General features: G+C 49.3%; 1 protein-coding gene across 1 annotated transcript in view; it reads left to right on the forward strand.

Annotated features, from left to right (window-relative positions):
• Positions 1-1,626: 1,626 nt before the first annotated feature.
• Positions 1,627-20,572, forward strand: part of LOC144820341 (uncharacterized) — a 60,634-nt gene continuing 41,688 nt past the window's right edge. Inside the window, exons 1-2 of the mRNA XM_078677909.1 lie at positions 1,627-2,200; positions 2,472-2,815. Coding sequence (XP_078534035.1) covers positions 1,795-2,200; positions 2,472-2,815 — 750 coding nt within the window. The 5' untranslated portion in view covers positions 1,627-1,794. The remainder of the gene's footprint in view (positions 2,201-2,471; positions 2,816-20,572) is intronic.

Below are 20,572 nucleotides of genomic sequence, written 5' to 3' on the forward strand. Positions count from 1 at the left end.
CCGGAGCCCACCCGGCATTGCCCCGTGGTTTCACCGCCACAGCCCGGGACCGAGAGAGTGCAGCCGCTGACGTCACCCGGAGAGCCGCGCTGTGATTGGTCACAGCTGCCGGAGGCTCGCCGGGTGACTCGCGCTGTGATTGGCTGCGAGGACCGAGGAAGCAGGAAGCAGCCTGCCGCGTCTCGCCGAGGCTCCCGAGGGCAGGGGAACCCCGCCCGCGGCCCCAGCGCGCCGTCCAAGAGAGGAGAAGCCGGCCGTGTCTCCCGCCTCCCGCAGCACCAGTGAAGTTCCGGTGAGTGCGGGGGCGGGTTCTTTGTGATTCCTCGAGCGGCCCCGTTGGGAGAGGGCCGCTCCAACGTGGGCAGCATTTCTTTCTGGGAGCCAAGGGCTCCGGGGGCATTATCTGTCTTCGAGTCCCCGTGAGGGACTCCAACGTTCCGCCCCAATTGCGAGGGAGCCCCGAGAGGCTTCAGGGGCACATCTGCATTTTCAAGCCCACGAGGCTCCAGGGCCCCGCAGGTGTTTATTGAGCCCTGAGAGGCTCTTGGCCCCAGTTGTTCTAGAGCCCCAGAGAGGCTCTTGGGCGCCATTCATTGTTCTTGAGCCCACGAGGCTCCAACGTTGCCCAGCCCTATTTACAACTGTCCAGCACTTAGTGGACCGTTGCTACGTTTAGGCTTTGTGTGCTGTGCTGCCTGCACAGCTTCCCTGACATTGAGACTCAGGGCATTCCAGCCCTTGCGAGGCCAGTTGGCCTGGGGGACAATTCTAGTGTTGTGCTACGTGCACACTGCGCAATTTATGATTTACTGCTTATGTGATTCCTGCGCAAATGTTCTACCTGCACCTCTGAATGTGTTTTAATGTTTCATGTACAATTGTTTGTTATTACCTTTGCTAAAAGTGACCTGCTTAGGTGATTCTTTATGTTTTTATTCCCTTTGCTAAAAGTGACCTGCTTAGAGGAATGTTTGTTGTTACCTTTGCTAAAAGTGACCTGCTTAGGTAATTGTTTATGTTTTATCCCCTTTGCTAAAAGTGACCTGCTTAGAGGATTGTTTATGTATTACCTTTGCTAAAAGTGACCTGCTTAGGTGATTCCTTATGCTTTTATTTCCCTTTGCTAAAAGTGACCTGCTTAGAGGAATGTTGATGTTTTATTGCCTTTGCTAAATGTGACTTGCTTAGGTGATTATTTTAGGTTTCCTTCCCTTTGCTAAATGTGACTTGCTTAGATGATGGTTTTCCTTCCATAGGTCCTGATGATAAGGTCCTAGGGCCAGATGTAGGTAAATCCATTTTACCGATTTTTAAATACCGAATTTTACCGATTTTTACAGATTCGGTATTTAAAAATCGGAAAATGATATGTAGGTAAAAAATCGGAAAAATATACCGAATCGGTAAAAATCGGTAACGGGTGATCTGTATTTACCGATCGGTATTACCGATCGGTATTTGCCGATCGGTATTACAGATCGGTATTTCCAATGCATTCCTATGGGCCAAAAGTCCCATAGGAATGCATTGGAAATACCGATCTGTAATACCGATCTGTAATACCGATCGGTAATACCGATCGGTAAATACAGATCGGTATTACAAACAAACGTGCAGCAAACAAAAGTGAAACTGAACACAACAGCCAATCAGGTGCAACCACCCTCCCCCTTCCTCCCAGGAAGTGCCTGCCCAGCCAGGTGCAACTCATTAGAAAGTTCTGGAGACAGGCAGAGCAGAGCACACAGAGAGAGGAGCAGGGAGAGAGTTGTTTGTGTTGAAAACCCAGGAATAATGTCAAGCAGCAGTGAGAGAAAGAGAAAAATTAAGTTCAGCAACACTGAGCTTGAACTCCTAGTCGAGGAGGTGGTCAAGGTGCACACCCAACTATTTGGGAAGCTCTCCCTCACCATGGCTGAGTCAGCTAAGCGAAAGCTGTGGCTGCACATAGTGGAAAGGGTAAATGCAGTGGGAGTCACCAGCAGGAGCATGGAGGATTTAAAGAAAAGATTCTATGACCTCAGGAGCCAAACCAAGAGGAAGCTTGCAGAGCTGCATAAACAGGCTGGTGTCACTGGAGGAGGCAGGAATCCAGCACCCCCCCTGACTGAGCTGGAGGAGTTGGTGGCGTCTACCATCGAGCCAGACAGTGTGGTGGGACTGGGAGCAGTGGACAGCTCAGCCCGAGCCAAATCAAAAGGTAAGATGCATGCGCAGCACAACACCCCATACCAAGCAGCATCCCTTAAACCTCTGAGCACAGGCCAAGCCCAGTCCAGTACTGCTAGCACTATACAGGAGCAATGCATAATGGGAAATGTAGTCTGCTAATATTAGACCATGTATAACTGAACAGACATCAGCAAGGCAGTGAAAGTATTGCAGAATCATGAAAGTTAAATGTGTAAAGATTTATTTATAGTCACTGTGACACAGTAACAATCAATGTACATACGCTTATTTACACCTAGGGGCACCATCAGCCAAGCAAGGCACATCGACACCAGGGACTGCAGCAGCGAGGGAGGAGAGTGAGGAGGCAGGGCCAAGCCATGAGCAACCATCGCAAGATGAGGAGGACACAAGTGGCATTGCACAGGAGGAGGAGACAGGCCTCACCCCCGACCTTCCACACTCCCCACACCTGTCACAATCACCTGCATTGGTATTCTCACCGGAGACTTCCCCAGTAATGCAACAGGCTGCACCTGCAACACCACCAGCCAGGAGGCGACTCGTGGCCACACTGCCCTTGATGGAGGCAGCATTAGATCAGGCTGAGCAAACTCCACCTATGCCTCATGCTGCACTGCAGGCAAACACTGATGAAGACACCATGCCAAGACGTCGCCGCATGCACAGCACTGCAGGAGGCACTGGAGAAGGCACTGTCTTCCGGGGGCTGGAGGGAAGCATGGTGCGCATCCAGCGCATGCAGGGCAGATCCATCCAGGCCTGCCACCGGCAATTCCGTGCTCTCAATCAAACTGTAGGAGAGATGGGGAAGGGCATTACTGATATAGCCAATTGCAGCAGGGACATGGTAAAATCAAATGACAACCTAGTTGCTGGTATTACGTCTGCTATCACGCAGCTGTGCGATAAGATGGACCACATAGAGAATACAAGGCGCAGGGACACCCGCGCTACCAACAGGGCGCTGAATCGCCTTGCCACTGCCACTGCACAGCTATGCAGGAGAGGAAACAATATGCAGGAAAGCCTAACACAAAATACAGCAGAGGTCACAAGGGGCATAGCCAAAATAACCAGTGCCCTAGAGGCAATGATGATCAGTAATGCTGCTCACAATCCTGCCCTGGATGTGGCTGAAGGGGAGGACAGTAGTAGCCGCAGCAGCTTGGGTAGTGCTGTGGTGCCTGCTCGTAGGGGCCGGAGGCGCACAGCTGAGCCTTCAAGCCTGGAGGAAGGCAGTGGGGATACTCCCAGTGTGTCTGGGAAGCGGCAGAGAAAGTGACTTTAAAAGTTTGGGTGAAGTAACCCTGGACATGTTGTCCCCACCTTTGTACATGTTAATTTGTTGCACCTAAGTGCTGTAAGTTCGTGCCAACAGATAAATACTTTACTTCCATTCACAACCTGTCTGTGTGTCATTACTTACTCAGAAATAGTTGGCTGTTATTTCCTCACGCCTGTATCTCCCATCACTTGGTGTTGTGACTCCAGCAGGTTGTATGTCAGGCACGGCATTGTCGTCATCATGGTCCTCGTACTCCTCCAACTCCACCTCTGTACCCTTTTTGACAGCCAAGTTGTGCAACATGGCACAGGCAGCTATGATTTTGCAGCATGTTATGGGGGTATACTGCCTTGCGCCTCCACTCTTGTGAAGGCATCTAAATCGGCTCTTCCAGATGCCAAATGTCCGTTCAACCACATTCCTTGTACTTTTATGTGCCCGGTTATACCTCCTTTGGCTGGGTGTGGAGGGGTTGAGGTAGGGAGTGAGAATAAAAGAACGTAGGGCATATGCACTGTCTCCTAAAAGGGAAATGGGAGTACATTAGTCACATGTATACTTGTAAGTCTCACTGCAATATGTGTGAATGCTGTCGCAGACTCTGTCTTACCTAGGAGGTATCCTTCGCCAAATTCCCCTGCTGACAGCCGTTCATAGATGCCGCTGTTCTGAAATATATAGGAGTCATGTGTACTTCCAGGGAATTTAGCTACAAGGTCTGTGATAACGTACTTTGCATTGCAAATCACCTGGACGTTGATGGTGTGGCTTGACTTCCTATTGCGGTAAATGTATTCGGTGGCAGCAGGGGGACAAATGGGGATGTGTGTCCCATCAATGCATCCGATGATATGGGGAAATCTTGCCATCTGGTAAAAGTCTGATTTTGTTTGTACCAGTTCAGCATGGGTGGATGGAAATGAAATATAATGCTCCATCCTGTGCAACATGGCGTCAAGGAATCTGTGGAAGAACCTTGAGAGGCTGCTCTGGGTCACCCCTCCCGCCACAGCAACCACGCTCTGGTAGCTCCCTGACGCCAGCAGGTGGAGGCTGCACAGCACCTGCACATGTGCTGGTATTGCATGTGCCCTTGGGGTGGGGTGCTCCAACAGTGGTTTAAGGTCCCTGATGAGCTCCATGATGGTTACTGGAGCCAACCTGTACCTTTGTACTATCTCCTCCTCTGTCAGCATCAACAGGGTGACCCTCTGCCTGTAGACCTGCTCCTGTCTCAGCCATTCCCTCTCTCCTTCCTCCCGTAGCCGTAGACGTCTTGCTATTACATAGAATGCCGCCATTGTGCAAACTGAATTGCATTTTGGGTCCTTTTTTATAGGCTGCACCTGGTTACCACCTGATTTGAATCCATGGTAAATTCCGACTCTCAAATACCGATTTTGAGGCAAAATCGGTATTTCTGGGCCTCCCTACATCTCGATTTTCAATTTTACCTACTTTTATTTACCGATCTGTAACATTTCCGATCGGTAACAATACCGATCTGTGACATTACCGATCGGTAACATTTCCGATCGGTAACTTTACCGATAGGTAACATTACCGATAGGTAACATTCAATTATCGGTATTTTACTGCTCGGTAATCATACCGATCGGTATAATTACCGAATCAGCCTATTTTTGGTCACCTACATATCGAACGCTCACTACCGATCGGAAACGGACGGAAATCGGTATTTTCGGCCGATTCCGATCGGTAATAGCCTACCTACATCTGGCCCCTAGTTCCCTGCGTGATTTCCCTACAGTGTTTAGGGTGGCGTAGGAGGTATTTTCCCTTTACCAGTAGTTACTGGTTGTATGCTACATTTACTATTTCTGTGTTACAGTCATTATATGTTTATGTGCTAAGTGTTATACCTACAAATGCTATTTCTAAAAAGTGCATACCCCTGACAGTGGTCCAGGTGGCCATGTCCTGTACATAATCCCTTGTAAATCTTACCCGTGCCTGTTGGCACATTGTAAAGTGTGTGTGTTATCTAATGTGTTTTTATTATTATAATACAAAGGCTATTTTTGATATAACCTTGTGTGGAGTTTCCTTTGTGGTGGGCCTAGGGTGTTGTCGCTGGGGTGCGCGCGCAAACGCTTTACACATCGCCTCTGAGATTGGCCTTGCTGCTCGCGTCACGTTACCTAGAGGGTGAGCAGGGGTTATCTTGGTGTGTGACTCCCTTGCCCTGACCTTAGAAATGGTGATCCCTGACTGACCTTGGCGTGAGCCTTGGCCGGCCGGTGGTCCCGTTTCTAACATTGGTGGCTAGCGGTGCGGATTGGACTTGCGTTTGCGCTGTACCACAGTGGCGACAGGCCACACTACAAAACTCTGCAATTTTAGATAACCACATTTTGGGGATTGTTGTTTTTTAGGGAAGTTCAGTTTTGCTTCTCCTGAAAGGTGTCATTTTGTAATTTCTGTCCAGTACATTTGTTCCCCGCCCTGCTTCCAGAGTTTGGTACCTGTGTCACTTATGGTCAGGTTGAGAAGTCAGGGGTGGTAGAAACTGCCTTACCGGTCCGAGGGGAGGGTGTGTGTGAATGAGTGGTGTGTTACACTGGACAGAGGAGTGCAAGTTCTCTGAGATAGGAATCTTGCTGAATCTTGTAATTGTGTACTCCTGTGTAAGCTCAGACCCCCAGGTTCCCTGTGTCAAACTCTTCTTGAGAACGTCCGCCAAAATGGAGCCTGTTTTTGATCTCTGTTGTCTTTTTAGGTACAGTAGGTCAGAGCTGGTCAGATTCTGTGAAGAGGGCGGCATGGAGGTGAGTGAGTTGGATACTCAGTCCCAGCTTAGGGACAGGGAGGGTGGAGTCCAGTGGTGGCAGCTATTTAAGTGTTAGTGTAGACAGTCCCACTCCCAGTTTCCCGAGTGTGGTGCCTGTTTCCCCAGAAGAGGAGTTAAGGTTGAGATTCAGGAACCTTAGGAAACTGTCTCACCAGTCTTGGGAAGAGTTTGTGGATGAATGTCAAGGTGCACTGTCTGATTGGCTAGAGGTTCACATGGGAACTGAGTTCGCCAAGCTATTTGATCTGGTTCTAAGAGAGCAGGTGCTCAATAGTTGTTTGCCAGGGTTGCGCCAACACCTGTTGGAATATGGGTTGACTGATCCAGACACCCTCGCAGAGGAAGCAGAGCGCTGGGACAGTGCGAGAGGGTCTTTAGAGTCACTAGTGAGTGATTCCAACAATAGTGGGTCAGGTGTCCTCCAGCCCAGCGTGGTGGAGGAGGGTGAGAGTAGCCCAGCTAGGTCCCAGGTTAGTGAGGAGGGTGTAGGGGCTGACTGCCTGTCTCAGTGGAGCAGGAGTGAGTGTGTGACCGAGAGTCCCCAGACGCCCGAAGCCCTGTCACAGAGCCTGGATGGTTTCTTTAGGGAACACCAGGATGGGAACCTAGACTTGCCTGTTAGTTCACTTGAGGGAGATCTCCTAGTGTGTAGAGGACCTGGAGCATCTGTAAGCGGAGCTTCTATGGTTCTAGAGTCTGGCAGTACCGCTCCAGTGGGGAGGGTACAGGAGTCCAGCGAAAGGAGTGATTGGGGAATAGTATGCGAGTCCCCAGGAGTCCTGGAGTGCCAGGCATTGGTTCCACCAAAGGTTCTAGACCGGAGGCCAGGTTCAGGATCCGCCTGACCTGAAGGGTGGGACTACTGTAATCAGTGTCCTGACCAGTTCTTTTTCCAGAGGTACCGCCCCGGTTGGGAGGGAGCAGGACTCTGGAAGGGGGTGCAGAGGGTGGGAGAGCCCCCCTCTGACCCCGGTGCAACCTGAGGGGTTAAACCCTAGGTTGGGAGAATGGTGTTTAGAGGGTACCCCTCGCAGGAGGAGGAGGAACCCTAGAAGAAGAGGTAGGGGGAGGAGAGCCTTCCCTGAGACTCCTGGTCCGCCTGAGGTTGTAGACCCTAGGTTGGAGAACCAGTGGCAGTCTAGCCCTGTCTTGCAGACAGGAAGGGTGGAGAATGGCTATTATGTGCCAGGGGTTACTACCCCCCACTTTGTGAGTAGGCAGGATCCAGCGGCACCTGGGTGGCCTAGGGCCTGGTCCTGGCCGAGGGCAGCTGGAGAGTATCAGTGGGGTACCCCAGTTAGTCCCTACAGTAGTTTTAGAAGGAACCCTAGGAGTTCACCGTGGCGTAAAACAGGAGGGTGTCCCTGCAGTTGTGGGCCCGCGTCCGTGTTTTATCGCCCCAAGCAGGGAAGTCCATCACGGTGGTGATTGGTCTGCCCTGCGTTTTGGCTGGAAGGGGGTTGTGTTGGACATGGGCCTTAGGGCAGGTTCACCCCTAATCTTTTTGCTTTTATTTGTGACCCAGTGTTAGTGATTTTTGGGTCTTGGCGCACTTTTTCCCTGTGCCCCAGAGTAAAGTGCGTGCGTGTAGTATGGCTGGCCTGCCCTCCCATAGGAATGCATGGGGAATGTGTGTGTCCATGTTAGTTCCTGATGTGTGGGGAGTGCAGGCTCGAGTTTGGTATGTATGAACTCGTGAGAATGAATGCTGCGCAATGGTATGTGCGGCTTGCATGTGTCTAGAAGGGAAGTTCTACTTCTGGACATTGATGTATGTGTGCAGTGAGGGTGCTGGAGCGTGATTGGCTGGAGCTGGCTGGCATGCCAGGCTCCAGGAAGTCTGGATGGGTCTGCCCGGTGGTGAGTGTGAGATCAGCATGAGTGATGTGTGGGAGGAGTGCACCTGGGTCCTGGATGGGCTGGGTTTTTCCCCACACAATGCTGGCTCCGCCCCCCTGTGGTTTGTCTAACGACCCAAGCCTCCCCAGTGAATGAAAGGGGTGGTTGGGCCATCAAGGGTACTCCCCAGCCAGCTGCAACTGGTTTCCCCCCACCCTGCACCCTGAAACAAAGGATTTCTCTGTATAAAAATGGGGCTGTGTCCCCACAGAAGTTGTTCTACTTTTGGATCCTTGCCAGAGGGGGCTGTTGCTGCTGCTAGGGCCAGGAGGACCGCCACTTGGCTTGTCTCCCTGCCTGGAGACCCAGTGTGCTGGCTCTGGCCCTGCCTTGCCCCCCCCCTGCCTGCCTCCAGACCTTACTGGAGCTATACTTTTGCCAGAGCGCCTGGAAGCGCTTTCATTTGCCTTATAGCGCTAAAGAGCGCTTTATTTTCCTCCCTGGCGCTGGGAGCGCTTCTCTTTGTCCCCTAAGCGCTGGGTGCGCTTTATTTTGATTATAGCGCTTTGGAGCGCTTTGCCAGGCATAGCGAGTGCCTACCTCGCTTTATATTCTAATTTGAGGCCGGTGCCCACCCGGCATTGCCCCGTTTTATTTAATTATTTACCGCCGGAGCCCACCCGGCATTGCCCCGTGGTTTCACCGCCACAGCCCGGGACCGAGAGAGTGCAGCCGCTGACGTCACCCGGAGAGCCGCGCTGTGATTGGTCACAGCTGCCGGAGGCTCGCCGGGCGACTCGCGCTGTGATTGGCTGCGAGGATCGAGGAAGCAGGAAGCAGCCTGCCGCGTCTCGCCGAGGCTCCCGAGGGCAGGGGAGCCCCGCCCGCGGCCCCAGCGCGCCGTCCAAGAGAGGAGAAGCCGGCCGTGTCTCCCGCCTCCCGCAGCACCAGTGAAGTCCCGGTGAGTGCGGGGGCGGGTTCTTTGTGATTCCTCGAGCGGCCCCGTTGGGAGAGGGCCGCTCCAACGTGGGCAGCATTTCTTTGTGGGAGCCAAGGGCTCCCGGGGCATTATCTGTCTTCGAGTCCCCCGTGAGGGACTCCAACGTTCCGCCCCAATTGCGAGGGAGCCCCGAGAGGCTTCAGGGGCACATCTGCATTTTCGAGCCCACGAGGCTCCAGGGCCCCGCAGGTGTTTATTGAGCCCTGAGAGGCTCTTGGCCCCAGTTGTTCTAGAGCCCCAGAGAGGCTCTTGGGCGCCATTCATTGTTCTTGAGCCCACGAGGCTCCAACGTTGCCCAGCCCTATTTACAACTGTCCAGCACTTAGTGGACAGTTGCTACGTTTAGGCTTTGTGTGCTGTGCTGCCTGCGCAGCTTCCCTGACATTGAGACTCAGGGCATTCCAGCCCTTGCGAGGCCAATTGGCCTGGGGGACAATTCTAGTGTTGTGCTACGTGCACACTGCGCAATTTATGATTTACTGCTTATGTGATTCCTGCGCAAATGTTCTACCTGCACCTCTGAATGTGTTTTAATGTTTCATGTACAATTGTTTGTTATTACCTTTGCTAAAAGTGACCTGCTTAGGTGATTCTTTATTTTTTTTTTCCCTTTGCTAAAAGTGACCTGCTTAGAGGAATGTTTGTTGTTACCTTTGCTAAAAGTGACCTGCTTAGGTAATTGTTTCTGTTTTATCCCCTTTGCTAAAAGTGACCTGCTTAGAGGATTGTTTATGTATTACCTTTGCTAAAAGTGACCTGCTTAGGTGATTCCTTATGCTTTTATTTCCCTTTGCTAAAAGTGACCTGCTTAGAGGAATGTTGATGTTTTATTGCCTTTGCTAAATGTGACTTGCTTAGGTGATTATTTTAGGTTTCCTTCCCTTTGCTAAATGTGAATTGCTTAGGTGATGGTTTTCCTTCCATAGGTCCTGATGATAAGGTCCTAGTTCCTTGCGTGATTTCCCTACAGTGTTTAGGGTGGCGTAGGAGGTATTTTCCCTTTACCAGTAGTTACTGGTTGTATGCTACATTTACTATTTCTGTGTTACAGTCATTATATATTTATGTGCTAAGTGTTATACCTACAAGTGCTATTTCTAAAAAGTGCATACCCCTGACAGTGGTCCAGGTGGCCATGTCCTGTACATAATCCCTTGTAAATCTTGCCCGTGCCTGTTGGCACATTGTAAAGTGTGTGTGTTATCTAATGTGTTTTTATTATTATAATACAAAGGCTATTTTTGATATAACCTTGTGTGGAGTTTCCTTTGTGGTGGGCCTAGGGTGTTGTCGCTGGGGTGCGCGCGCAAACGCTTTACACATCGCCTCTGAGATTGGCCTTGCTGCTCGCGTCACGTTACCTAGAGGGTGAGCAGGGGTTATCTTGGTGTGTGACTCCCTTGCCCTGACCTTAGAAATGGTGATCCCTGACTGACCTTGGCGTGAGCCTTGGCCGGCCGGGGGTCCCGTTTCTAACAGCCCCTATTATGCACACCCCAGAAAGTTATTTTTAAAGCGTATTTTAAAAAACGCCAGGTTCAAACAGGCAAAGGTGGCTCTACTGTTCCTAAAATTGTCCGCAGAGGTTTTAACACTATTTTGTACTGTTAACTTTTTACGGATGGCTGCAAGACTTAGAAGCACAAAAGGAGATGGCTGACGGAACTTGATGCGATTCTTCTTGCACTAGCCCTCATGTTGATTAAATAATGAATTTTGTGGGAGACGGGTCCCCCTTTTTATTATGTTGGCATTGCATTAGCGCCCCTACTCTTGACAGATCTTAAATGCACTGTTTATACATTTTTAATGTCCCATTGTTACTGAGGTTCATTTTCATAACCACCAAGATGAATTTTATAGATATCTGTAATATAACCCTTAAAAGTGTGTATATGTATTTGAACCAGGTCACATACACTGTTGTCTTTTAAATTCATTTTTGTACTTTTATGGTATTGCTGTATACCGAATAAAGTAATTTGATGATGATGACAGCATTATGTTTATGTTTCTGGAGTGCGTGATTACGTTCCAAACAAGGTGTCAGCCCCACATGTGAGAGCATCTATAGTCTTTTGTCCCAGCATGCCCCGACTCGATCGTGTGTAAAAGCACCTTAAAAAATAGCCCATGCTCCCACCTTATTCCGTGGTTTATTCATAAGAGCAGCAGCAGCTGAATCTTGAAAAAAGAGAGATCAACACTTCTGCCAGCCGCCACCCATCCATATCTCCGGTTTTGCTTTTATAACGTGAGCTGTGGCAGGTGTAGCTAGAATCCAAGGACAAGAGCATGCTGCCATTTTTTGCCACTTACTGTTGTGACCCCAGTGGGATGCAGCTGGAGGCACACTGTCATTTCCGAGGAAATGGGTGTTCTGGCAACAAATAAATCACAATTGTTGGTAAATTGTGGGGAGACAATTACATTTTAAACAATGTAGTTTCAATGGAGCGTGTCTCTGAGGGAATCAGCTGCAGAATGGTCAATGCCAGAATATTCTATGCCGTCTGTCTGTTATTCCAAAGTACTGAGGCTAGGGGTAGGATAAGAAAGAAGTTGCTGCATTAAATATTAGAAGTGTGCCTCGTCTGTGCAGCCTCAGACAAATGCTTTACTAATCGAATTCCCTACAGAAAGGGAAAATTCCAAATATCAATGACTTTCTGTCCCAATGTCAAGTGGCCGTAATCTGGGATGTTCAAATATCTGACTAACACCTCCGGCAGGCAATGGCTACACTCTAATACTCATAGGCGAATATTAACAAGAACGTGTGATAAACATCGCAAATTTAGCGTAACGCAACTTTGCATATCGCAGTTTATCGCGACAAAATAACACTGTTTTAAAGTTCTATTCCCAACCCGGCGGCACCATGCGATAGTAGCAGGATAACGTGCCAAATGACCCCGTAAAAATCAACGAGACGCAGAAAAAATGCGAAACACAAACGCCCAAAAAGATGCGATGCCCCAAATTGCGATAGAAAAATCAGTGACAACCAGCGACAGGCCTGCAATTCTCACGCGTCATGCGGGAAAATGCACTATAAAAGCAACTAAAAAAAACCATCAAAACCAAAGCAAACTATGTAGCAGGATGTATGACGTTTCAACGCATGCTTTTACCACGCATGCCTTTCCAACGCAGGTATTACAACGCAAGTCGTTACAACGACTTGCGTTGGGGGGTGCATGATAGTGGAATAGTTTAATTTACTATTCCAACTCCAGTCCCCGTGGATAGCAGGGAAGGTGTTGGATAGAAAATTAAACTATTCCCTATCCAACAGTGCCCTCCAGCGAAAGTCGTTGTAACGACTTTCGTTGTAATTCCTGCTTTGTAATGGTAGTGCGTGGTAAAAGTTTAGTTGTAAACGATGTTCTCCATGTAGCACCATGCATGCACCCGACCGGGTGCAGAGGACAACCCGAATCCCACAAGCCCCACGGTGGACCAGCCAGGAACCCCGTGTTTGGGGAAGAGCAAGGAGAAGAGGAAGAGGAAGACGGGGTTCAGTCTGTAGGAAGACCGGATCATCATCAAGGGGATGATAGAGCACTACCAACAACTGGTTGTCACCTCTACTGCATCATTGGCAACACAAACGGAAATATGGCAGTCCATCGGCAACAATGTTAATGCAGTAGGAGAGTGGAGGAGGTCAATGGTAGAGGTCAAGAGGCGCTGGCATGATGTGCAAAGCCAGACCAAACAGAAACTTGCTGCCAAGAGGAAGGCAGCAAAGGCGACTGGAGGTGAGAGCCCTGCACCACAAGAGGAGCTGGATGAGCTGGAGGAAATGGTGGCTACAGTCATCAGTGTGGAGATGGTGCAAGGAGTTGGGGGTCTGGACACAGCTCGATATGACCTGACCCAACAGCAACAGGGTGAGTAACCACCAGGGACTGGAGGGACGGGGGGAGATGGGCACAATGGCACACATGCACAATCATATATAGCACACTACAGCACACATAGAGACACCAAGTAGGCCCCCGTCCACAATGTGCACAAATGGGCCCCCTCCATATCACCAATGCCCCATCCTACCCATGCACATGTGCAGAATCCAGAAAAGCAGCGGCTCTGTGAGTTACACTGACAATGCAAGTGACATTGCATGACAGATAGCATGGCTGCAGTCAAAATAATTGATGAGGTGCACGATTCGACATTGAGGTGGCCCAGTGTGGATCAAATCCGTAAAGGAGCAGCTCACACTCTGATACATCCACGTGCACCTACAACCCATGACATCAATAGCACATCAGCAGACAAACAATGCACAAGACCAAAAAATCTGTCCAAGAGCACAAATGACCCAAGTAGCAAACATCCCAGCACCCGAAAAGCACACAAGTCAAAGGCACAGCACCTCAAAGGGATAAGGTCCGCTAATTTAGAGCTGCAGTGGCGACTCTCTCACAATGCAGCACACAAACATAGCAATCACAGCACAACAACATTGACGACAATGTGGTTCAAAGTGCAACACCTACACCACAGGACAGAGGACACAACTGGTACTGCTTGTGCGTAGTAACTGGCCACTCACATCTGGCATTGCATGACACTGTGAGATGATAGTGTACAAGTACAACTACACAGCCTTCATGTAGTCGGAATTTCCACTGTCTGCCACCAAATAGCCAGCTCCACTAAAACAGTCCCAATGTACATTGTCCTGCAGTCTGTATGTAAACATCTACAAAGCGTCAACATACATGGGACACTCTGTTAACCAGCATCTCCTCTTTACATTGCAGAGCGACAATCAACATTTCCTGCAGAGCAAACCACAAATCTCATCAGTGATGATGAAGAGGACAACCTGCACATATGCTCAGACACCCACCAACGGCTGATGGACAGCCTCTGCACCCACCCCCAGGATCAGGGCAGCCCAGCTGCCTCGAGGTGACCCCACTCCCTGCACAGACCACACAGCAGGAAGCACACACCACCATGGCTGTCTCCCAGGACCCCCCGACCAACACATGGAATTCCAACGCCGTGTGATGGGTTGCCAGGAGGAGATAGCTGATCAACTGCGAGTGGGTTTTGAGCTTGTGGCAGCCAAATTCGATGCCATATGTGGGTGCCTGAGTCCCATCAGGGCCCACTTACAGTCCGTAATGGACACCCACTGTCCGCACCATGCTCTCTGACCATCATTGACTGACATGGCTGAGGCCATTACTTGGATACGAGAACTGTCTAGTCAGACAGGCACCAGCGATGACAGCACAGAGTTTGCACAGATGCGCAGGATAATGGAGACCATGGAGCCGATGCAGGCTGGAAGTATGGCTGCCACGGCTAATCACCAGTGAGATGTTGCTGGGATCTTCCATGCCTTGCACTTCCCCATCTTGCCGTTGCTGCCACTGAGCCTGTCCCAGATAACTGCTGCGGGAACTTTGACACAAATATCTCTGACCCCTGATGTGTCAGTCAAACACAGTGATGCAGCTGTATCACCTGCGCACCCTGATGTGTCCGTGGCACTCAGTGATGTAGCCATAACATCACCACACACACTTGACACATCGGACACAGAAGACGTATCAGAGGAGAAGATGTGGATGGTAATCACTGTGTGGGGAAGGAGGTAGTAGCAATCATCCCCACCATATGGCCTGTCCCTGCCTGGTGCAGCCCTATGCATCATGCCCTGGGACAACACCTCCCACTATCCCCTGGAAAACTCTGCGACATTCACCTGGACCCTGACATGGACGGGAATATCTGCTGTGGTTACCAATGACACAGCATTGTGGCTGTGGGCTGAACTCTCCCTCTTCCAATTCACTTTTAATTCCCCCAGTGGGGGACTCTGGTTGTCCCCCACTGGGCAACCATGTAATGTGGGCTTGGCATGGCCATGTACAGCTCCGGCATTCATTAGAATGTGAATTATCATTCGAAATTATACAGATGTGTCATGCCTATGTGCACTCAAGTATGAAAGTATGAATGGATGTAGGGACATTGTTTGCGCAAGACGGTACACCCTGGTAAATGACATCAATGCGCATGTTTGACCCTGAACCACATGACCAATTAGATGACTGTGAAGGTGTGAACTAGCTGTGGCCTCATTGCACATGAACAACAATCTCGCAACCCCCCAACGTAGGCAGCCGTCCATGTATTAAATAGGGCTGTGTGTAGATATGTCAAAATTGGTAGCAGGCCAGAAGTGGTGTCCTCCATCACATGTGACAACAGAATGTCTCTTCGCATACCAACCCACACACATCTGTGTGGACACAGTCTGCTTTGATGTATGACATTGCTCCACATGGCCGGAAGTTGGACACCATACTCACATTGCTGAAGACACGTAAGTGCACAGTTGTGCCAGCCACTATCCCAAACACAATGTCTGGCTCACAGAGGAGGAGCTGTCAAGAGGGACCCACCCCCATTGTACAGGCATCAGTCAGTCCCTCCCTGTACGGATAATGCTCATTGAGGCACACGATTTGTCCTTCTAATCAACACTCATCACAGTTGAACACTAGTGAAGTTACGTAGACTTTATTAACATGTGCATGTCAGTAGGGGCAAGGCAAGGGCCACAACATGCAGGGAAATGTTTCAGACACTTACACACAGCATGCAAACATGTCAAGGTTCAAGGATTGGGAGGCAAAAATGTTCACAAATCATAACTGATGGCAACACGTGCAGCCCACCTTGCCTTGCTGGATGAGTTATGTGATGTTTGGCGCATGCTCATTGCCCCGTGTCAGGGGACAAGACTCACAGCCCATGGGATCGGCATAGTTCTGTACCAACGAACTGCGCCGACTATCTGCTCTGCTGACAGTGAGCAGGTGAAAGGGTTCTACAAGGTCACATGTTGTACTACATTGCCATGTGTGTACTCTCCCCCCCAGTAGTATGTCCGAATTGGGAACGATTCCAATCGATGCTGTGCAGCTCCACCCATGGGCCTGCATCACCTTGCACAGGTGTGTGTACACACGCGTAGTTCCACGCACGTGCATTCTGAGTCCAGGCAAAGGCAGACTTGTCCACTGTTGTGGTGGGATATGTAAGCATTCCCCAAGGTGCAACAAGCTGTGGGGACCTGTGCTGTGGGTGACAATCAGATGTGGCTGCAGGAACGTAGTTACTTGTCCGTGAATGTGAGCGCAGCTTCATGGGCAATCTGCTCCAGGAGGACGTTGTTGTTGAGTTCAAGGAACACCAGGGAGAGCCACTCCATTAACTGGTCCGAACAGATGTGCTCCGTCGCTGTTTCACCAATCCGCAAGACTGACCAATAGGGGAGAGCCTCGATGTGGTCACTGCACACGAGGAGTTGTGCCATCTCCCATGCACAACTGCCAGCACATACGCCAAAGATCAAGGCATCCCATGCACGAGTATCCCAGTGACACTCCTGTTGGTGGGCCAACAGGGGGTGTACTGTCAAGTCATAAACCAATTCAGCTACCGTTGTGCTGGAAAAGCAGATGTCCAAGGGGCACTCGAATGTGCATGATCAATAGTGGAACCAGGGCTGGACGCAGGTGACGTAGGCAAGACGGAAACTCAGACGGTAACTGATTTGCAACACTGCCATTGGCAGTGATCTCGACAGATGCAGCATTTGTGCAAGGTACAGTTCCACGTGACAGGGGTTGTGCATGTGCCCGGAATTGCCTGCCATTGCGTTTGTTGGTCTCGTAGCACCAGCAATCTTCAGACCGGCTGATGTTCGGTGGACGATATGCCACATCTCTGGGTAATGAGTCGTATGTGTGTGCACCGTTTGGATGTATTGGTTGTTTTTTACCATTGTGTCAAGGGCATCCCTTGCAGGTGTAGCTCAAGCAGGGGCAGGTGTGTGTGGGGTGTAGACACGTTGGTCTTTCATTAGTACAGTTCGTGGTGTGGGAGTCGTCAGAGGCTGGTATGGTATCTCATGCATGGTGTTCCAGCCGCATTGAGCACCAAGGTCGGGGGTTCGGTTGTCCTTCTGCCTTGTGTATTGAGACAAAGTACCTTTCATACCTAATTTTAGTCTGACTACTGCTTGCATTTCTTAAATTTTGATGTCGCCTTTGCGCTGACTTTGATGCCAGGTCTTAGATTTGGGGTGCACCAATTGTGAAATACCCGCAGTAGTTGGCATGTATGAATGAGCCAAGGGCCCAATTGGCCTTGCGCTCCTTGTTCAGTATCTCTCTTTCTTTCTCTCTCTCTCTTTCTCTCTCGCTCTGCCCTTTGATGAGTGCCTGACACACCTTCTTATCTTGGATATTGTCTTGCAGGCTGTGACTCACAGAATGTCCAGGGATGCCCACCATGACTCTTCCAAATAGTTGTTTGGGGACAAATGTGATATTTTGTTTGAGCTTTCAATGGTGAATGAATGAAACAGATTTTCTGTACTCACATGTATATTGATTGTTGTAAAGGTGCAACATCAGGCGAATGATTTTGTTCATGAATTTGTGATGTTGATGTGCAATATATTGGTCTGGGGAGGTGGGGGGTGCCAGGGGTAGGGTCGGGGGTGAGGGATGGTCCTGGGGGTGGTGACGGTGGGTGTTGTGGCCCTCTTGGGTGTCTGCGCTGCAAGATCGTTGGCCCCATGGCATCTGTTGTCCTTCAGGTGTGGCTCTTGGCTTGGCTCCCTTTTCTGGTGCAGGTTGTAGTCCGACTTTACACCAGGTCAGAGCAGGTGTTAATTTCCTGCTGCTAACGGGCCTTATTGCTTGTTTTGTGATCTTATCACCGATCTGGCTAGTCGTTGAGAATGCTGTGACGTGGTGTTGTCGCGGCTTTTTACACGGGAACGCCTTCTGTGCATCTCATTAGCGATAGTTGCCGGGGTAATCTGTGGCAATGATTTTTGCAGCAGCTATCGCAGGTAAACTGTGATGTGGACTCTTAGCACCAGCTTGTGAATTGGGAGGTAATTTAATCACGACTTTGGCTGCGATAAAGTGCCGATAACTTGGGGATAGTTCCTTGAGAATATGCCCCATACTCTTTCCATTTCTAAGTTAAACATTTCCCTTAGAGGCTTTCTACGAGCACTCTAGGGTCTACTCCCACAAACACCTGTGTAATGCAAGAGTTGACCATAGGGAAATCCTCCTTTAGCAGATTCCACTCTGCTAATGAAGACAGTCATCAGTAACAAGAGCCTATGAATGGCAAACTCTGCACATCATTTAGAAATTAGTAATAACATAATAAAGATTGAGGTTTGTGACATTTCTTATATCATGTGGAAGTGTAGCAGAAAAGCGTGGCGTGGATTTGTTGCTTTATGAAGGGATATGGGTCTATTTCTACATCATAATTATGGTGTGGCTTTTGGAACAAATGAGTCATGAAAATGTCTGAATTAAACCTGTTCTGTAATTGATTAGGTATGCACCAAGGGTTCCAATCAATATTTGCAGGATTGCCTCACGTTACCAGTGGCTATTTTATATTTCAGAATGAGCAATTCTAGGAAACAAATGGCCCGATTCACAAAGTTAAATGTACACTTTTGTGTAAGTTTACATTTTTGTTGGTATTCATAAACTACGAGTTATAGTACGTTTACGTCTGGGGGTACTCTGCATTCTGGGATGGAGAACTCCGCACATCAAAATATAGGACAGGTCTATCTTTTCATATGTGGAGTTCTCTGATCCAATTGTGGAGTCTTCATAGTTGTGAATTTACCATTAACTCGTAATTTATGAAAAAAAAGTAAACTTACTCAGAAGTGTAAGTTTACCTTTGTGTACTTTCCACCTAGTTACCTTCTGCTTCCACTTCATGGTAATATGTGAGTGCATTCTACTCTTCATAGAATGCAAATGTTTAGTACATAGCGCTTGCAATTCGCTATATGGAATTCACATTTAGGAAATTGCCATTTCATGTCTTAAATGGCCAAGTCACTGAATGATCGAATCATTGTGCAGTGTTGGCAAACTCCTTGAATTTTGGAGTTTATTACAATTCATTGATCAGCTTCTGCTATTGTAAATCATTCTGTCAGGGGTTTGAAAATAGACAAAATATTTGTACATCGGGTCCTTAGTTATTCCAGGAATATTTTCAATAAATGTTTCTCTAACGTAGGTTGTGTTGAAATCTTGATATTTCTGTACATCTTTATTGACGAACTAGCACCCCTGAAAAAACATCATATCAAGCAAGGTAGCAAAAAAGCCCCCTGGTTCAACGATGACCTTAAGAAATCCAAGAAGCTCTGTCGTACTCTCGAGAAAGCCTGGAGAAAAAACCCAACCACTGACAACCTGGCCACCTTCAAGAACGCCACCCGCAAACACCACCAACTGATCCGATCCTCCAAGAAATCAGCATTCAAGAATCAACTCGACAACAACGCCCACAACAGCAAGGAACTATTCAACATCGTCAAAGAATTTACCAACCCCACCGCCGGCACCAACGACACCACTCCCTCCCAAGACCTCTGCGACTCTCTATCCTCATTCTTCCACAACAAAATCGCCGAAATACACAACAGCTTTGAAAACCAGTCCGAAGACCAGTCCACTCCACCCACCTCCGAACCAAAACCGCACTCTAACAACCTTTGCGCCTGGAACCCAGTCACCACCGAAGACACCATCCGCCTGATGAACTCCATCCACTCAGGATCTCCAACCGACCCATGTCCCCACCACATTTTCAACAAAGCAGACTGCATCATCGCACCCCATCTCCGCGATGTCATCAACTGTTCCTTCAACTCCGCTACCTTCCCGGAAAGCTGGAAACATGCCGAACTCAACGCCCTTCTGAAAAAACCCACAGCAGACCCCACCGAACTTAAGAACTACCGCCCCATCTCGCTCCTCCCATTCCCCGCCAAAGTCATTGAGAAAGCCGTCAACAGTCAGCTCGCCGCCTTCCTCGAATCCAACAAATCCCTCGACCCTTCACAGTCCGGTTTCCGAGCCAAACACAGCACCAAAACCGCCCTCATCGCAGCAACAGACGACATTCGAACACTACTGGACAACGGAGAAACGGTTGCCCTCATCCTACTTGACCTTTCCGCAGCCTTCAACACAGTCTGTCATAGCACCCTCATACAATGCCTCAGCAACGTCGGAATACAAGGTAAAGCATTGGACTGGATCATCTCGTTCCTCGCCGGAAGAACCCAAAGAGTCCGCCTCCCCCTTTTAGATCAGTAGCCACCGAAGTCATCTGCGGCGTACCACAAGGATCATCACTCAGCCCAACCCTCTTCAACGTATACATGAGCCCCCTCGCATCCATTGCGCGCCAACACAATCTCGACATCATCTCCTACGCAGACGACACACAGCTGATCCTCTCCCTCACCAAAGACCCAAACACCGCCAAAACCAACCTACACGAAGGAATGAAAGAAGTAGCCGAGTGGATGAAGAACAGCCGTTTAAAACTA

This window comes from Lissotriton helveticus, chromosome 2_1, assembly GCF_964261635.1.
Source record: "Lissotriton helveticus chromosome 2_1, aLisHel1.1, whole genome shotgun sequence".
Lineage (NCBI taxonomy): Eukaryota > Metazoa > Chordata > Amphibia > Caudata > Salamandridae > Lissotriton > Lissotriton helveticus.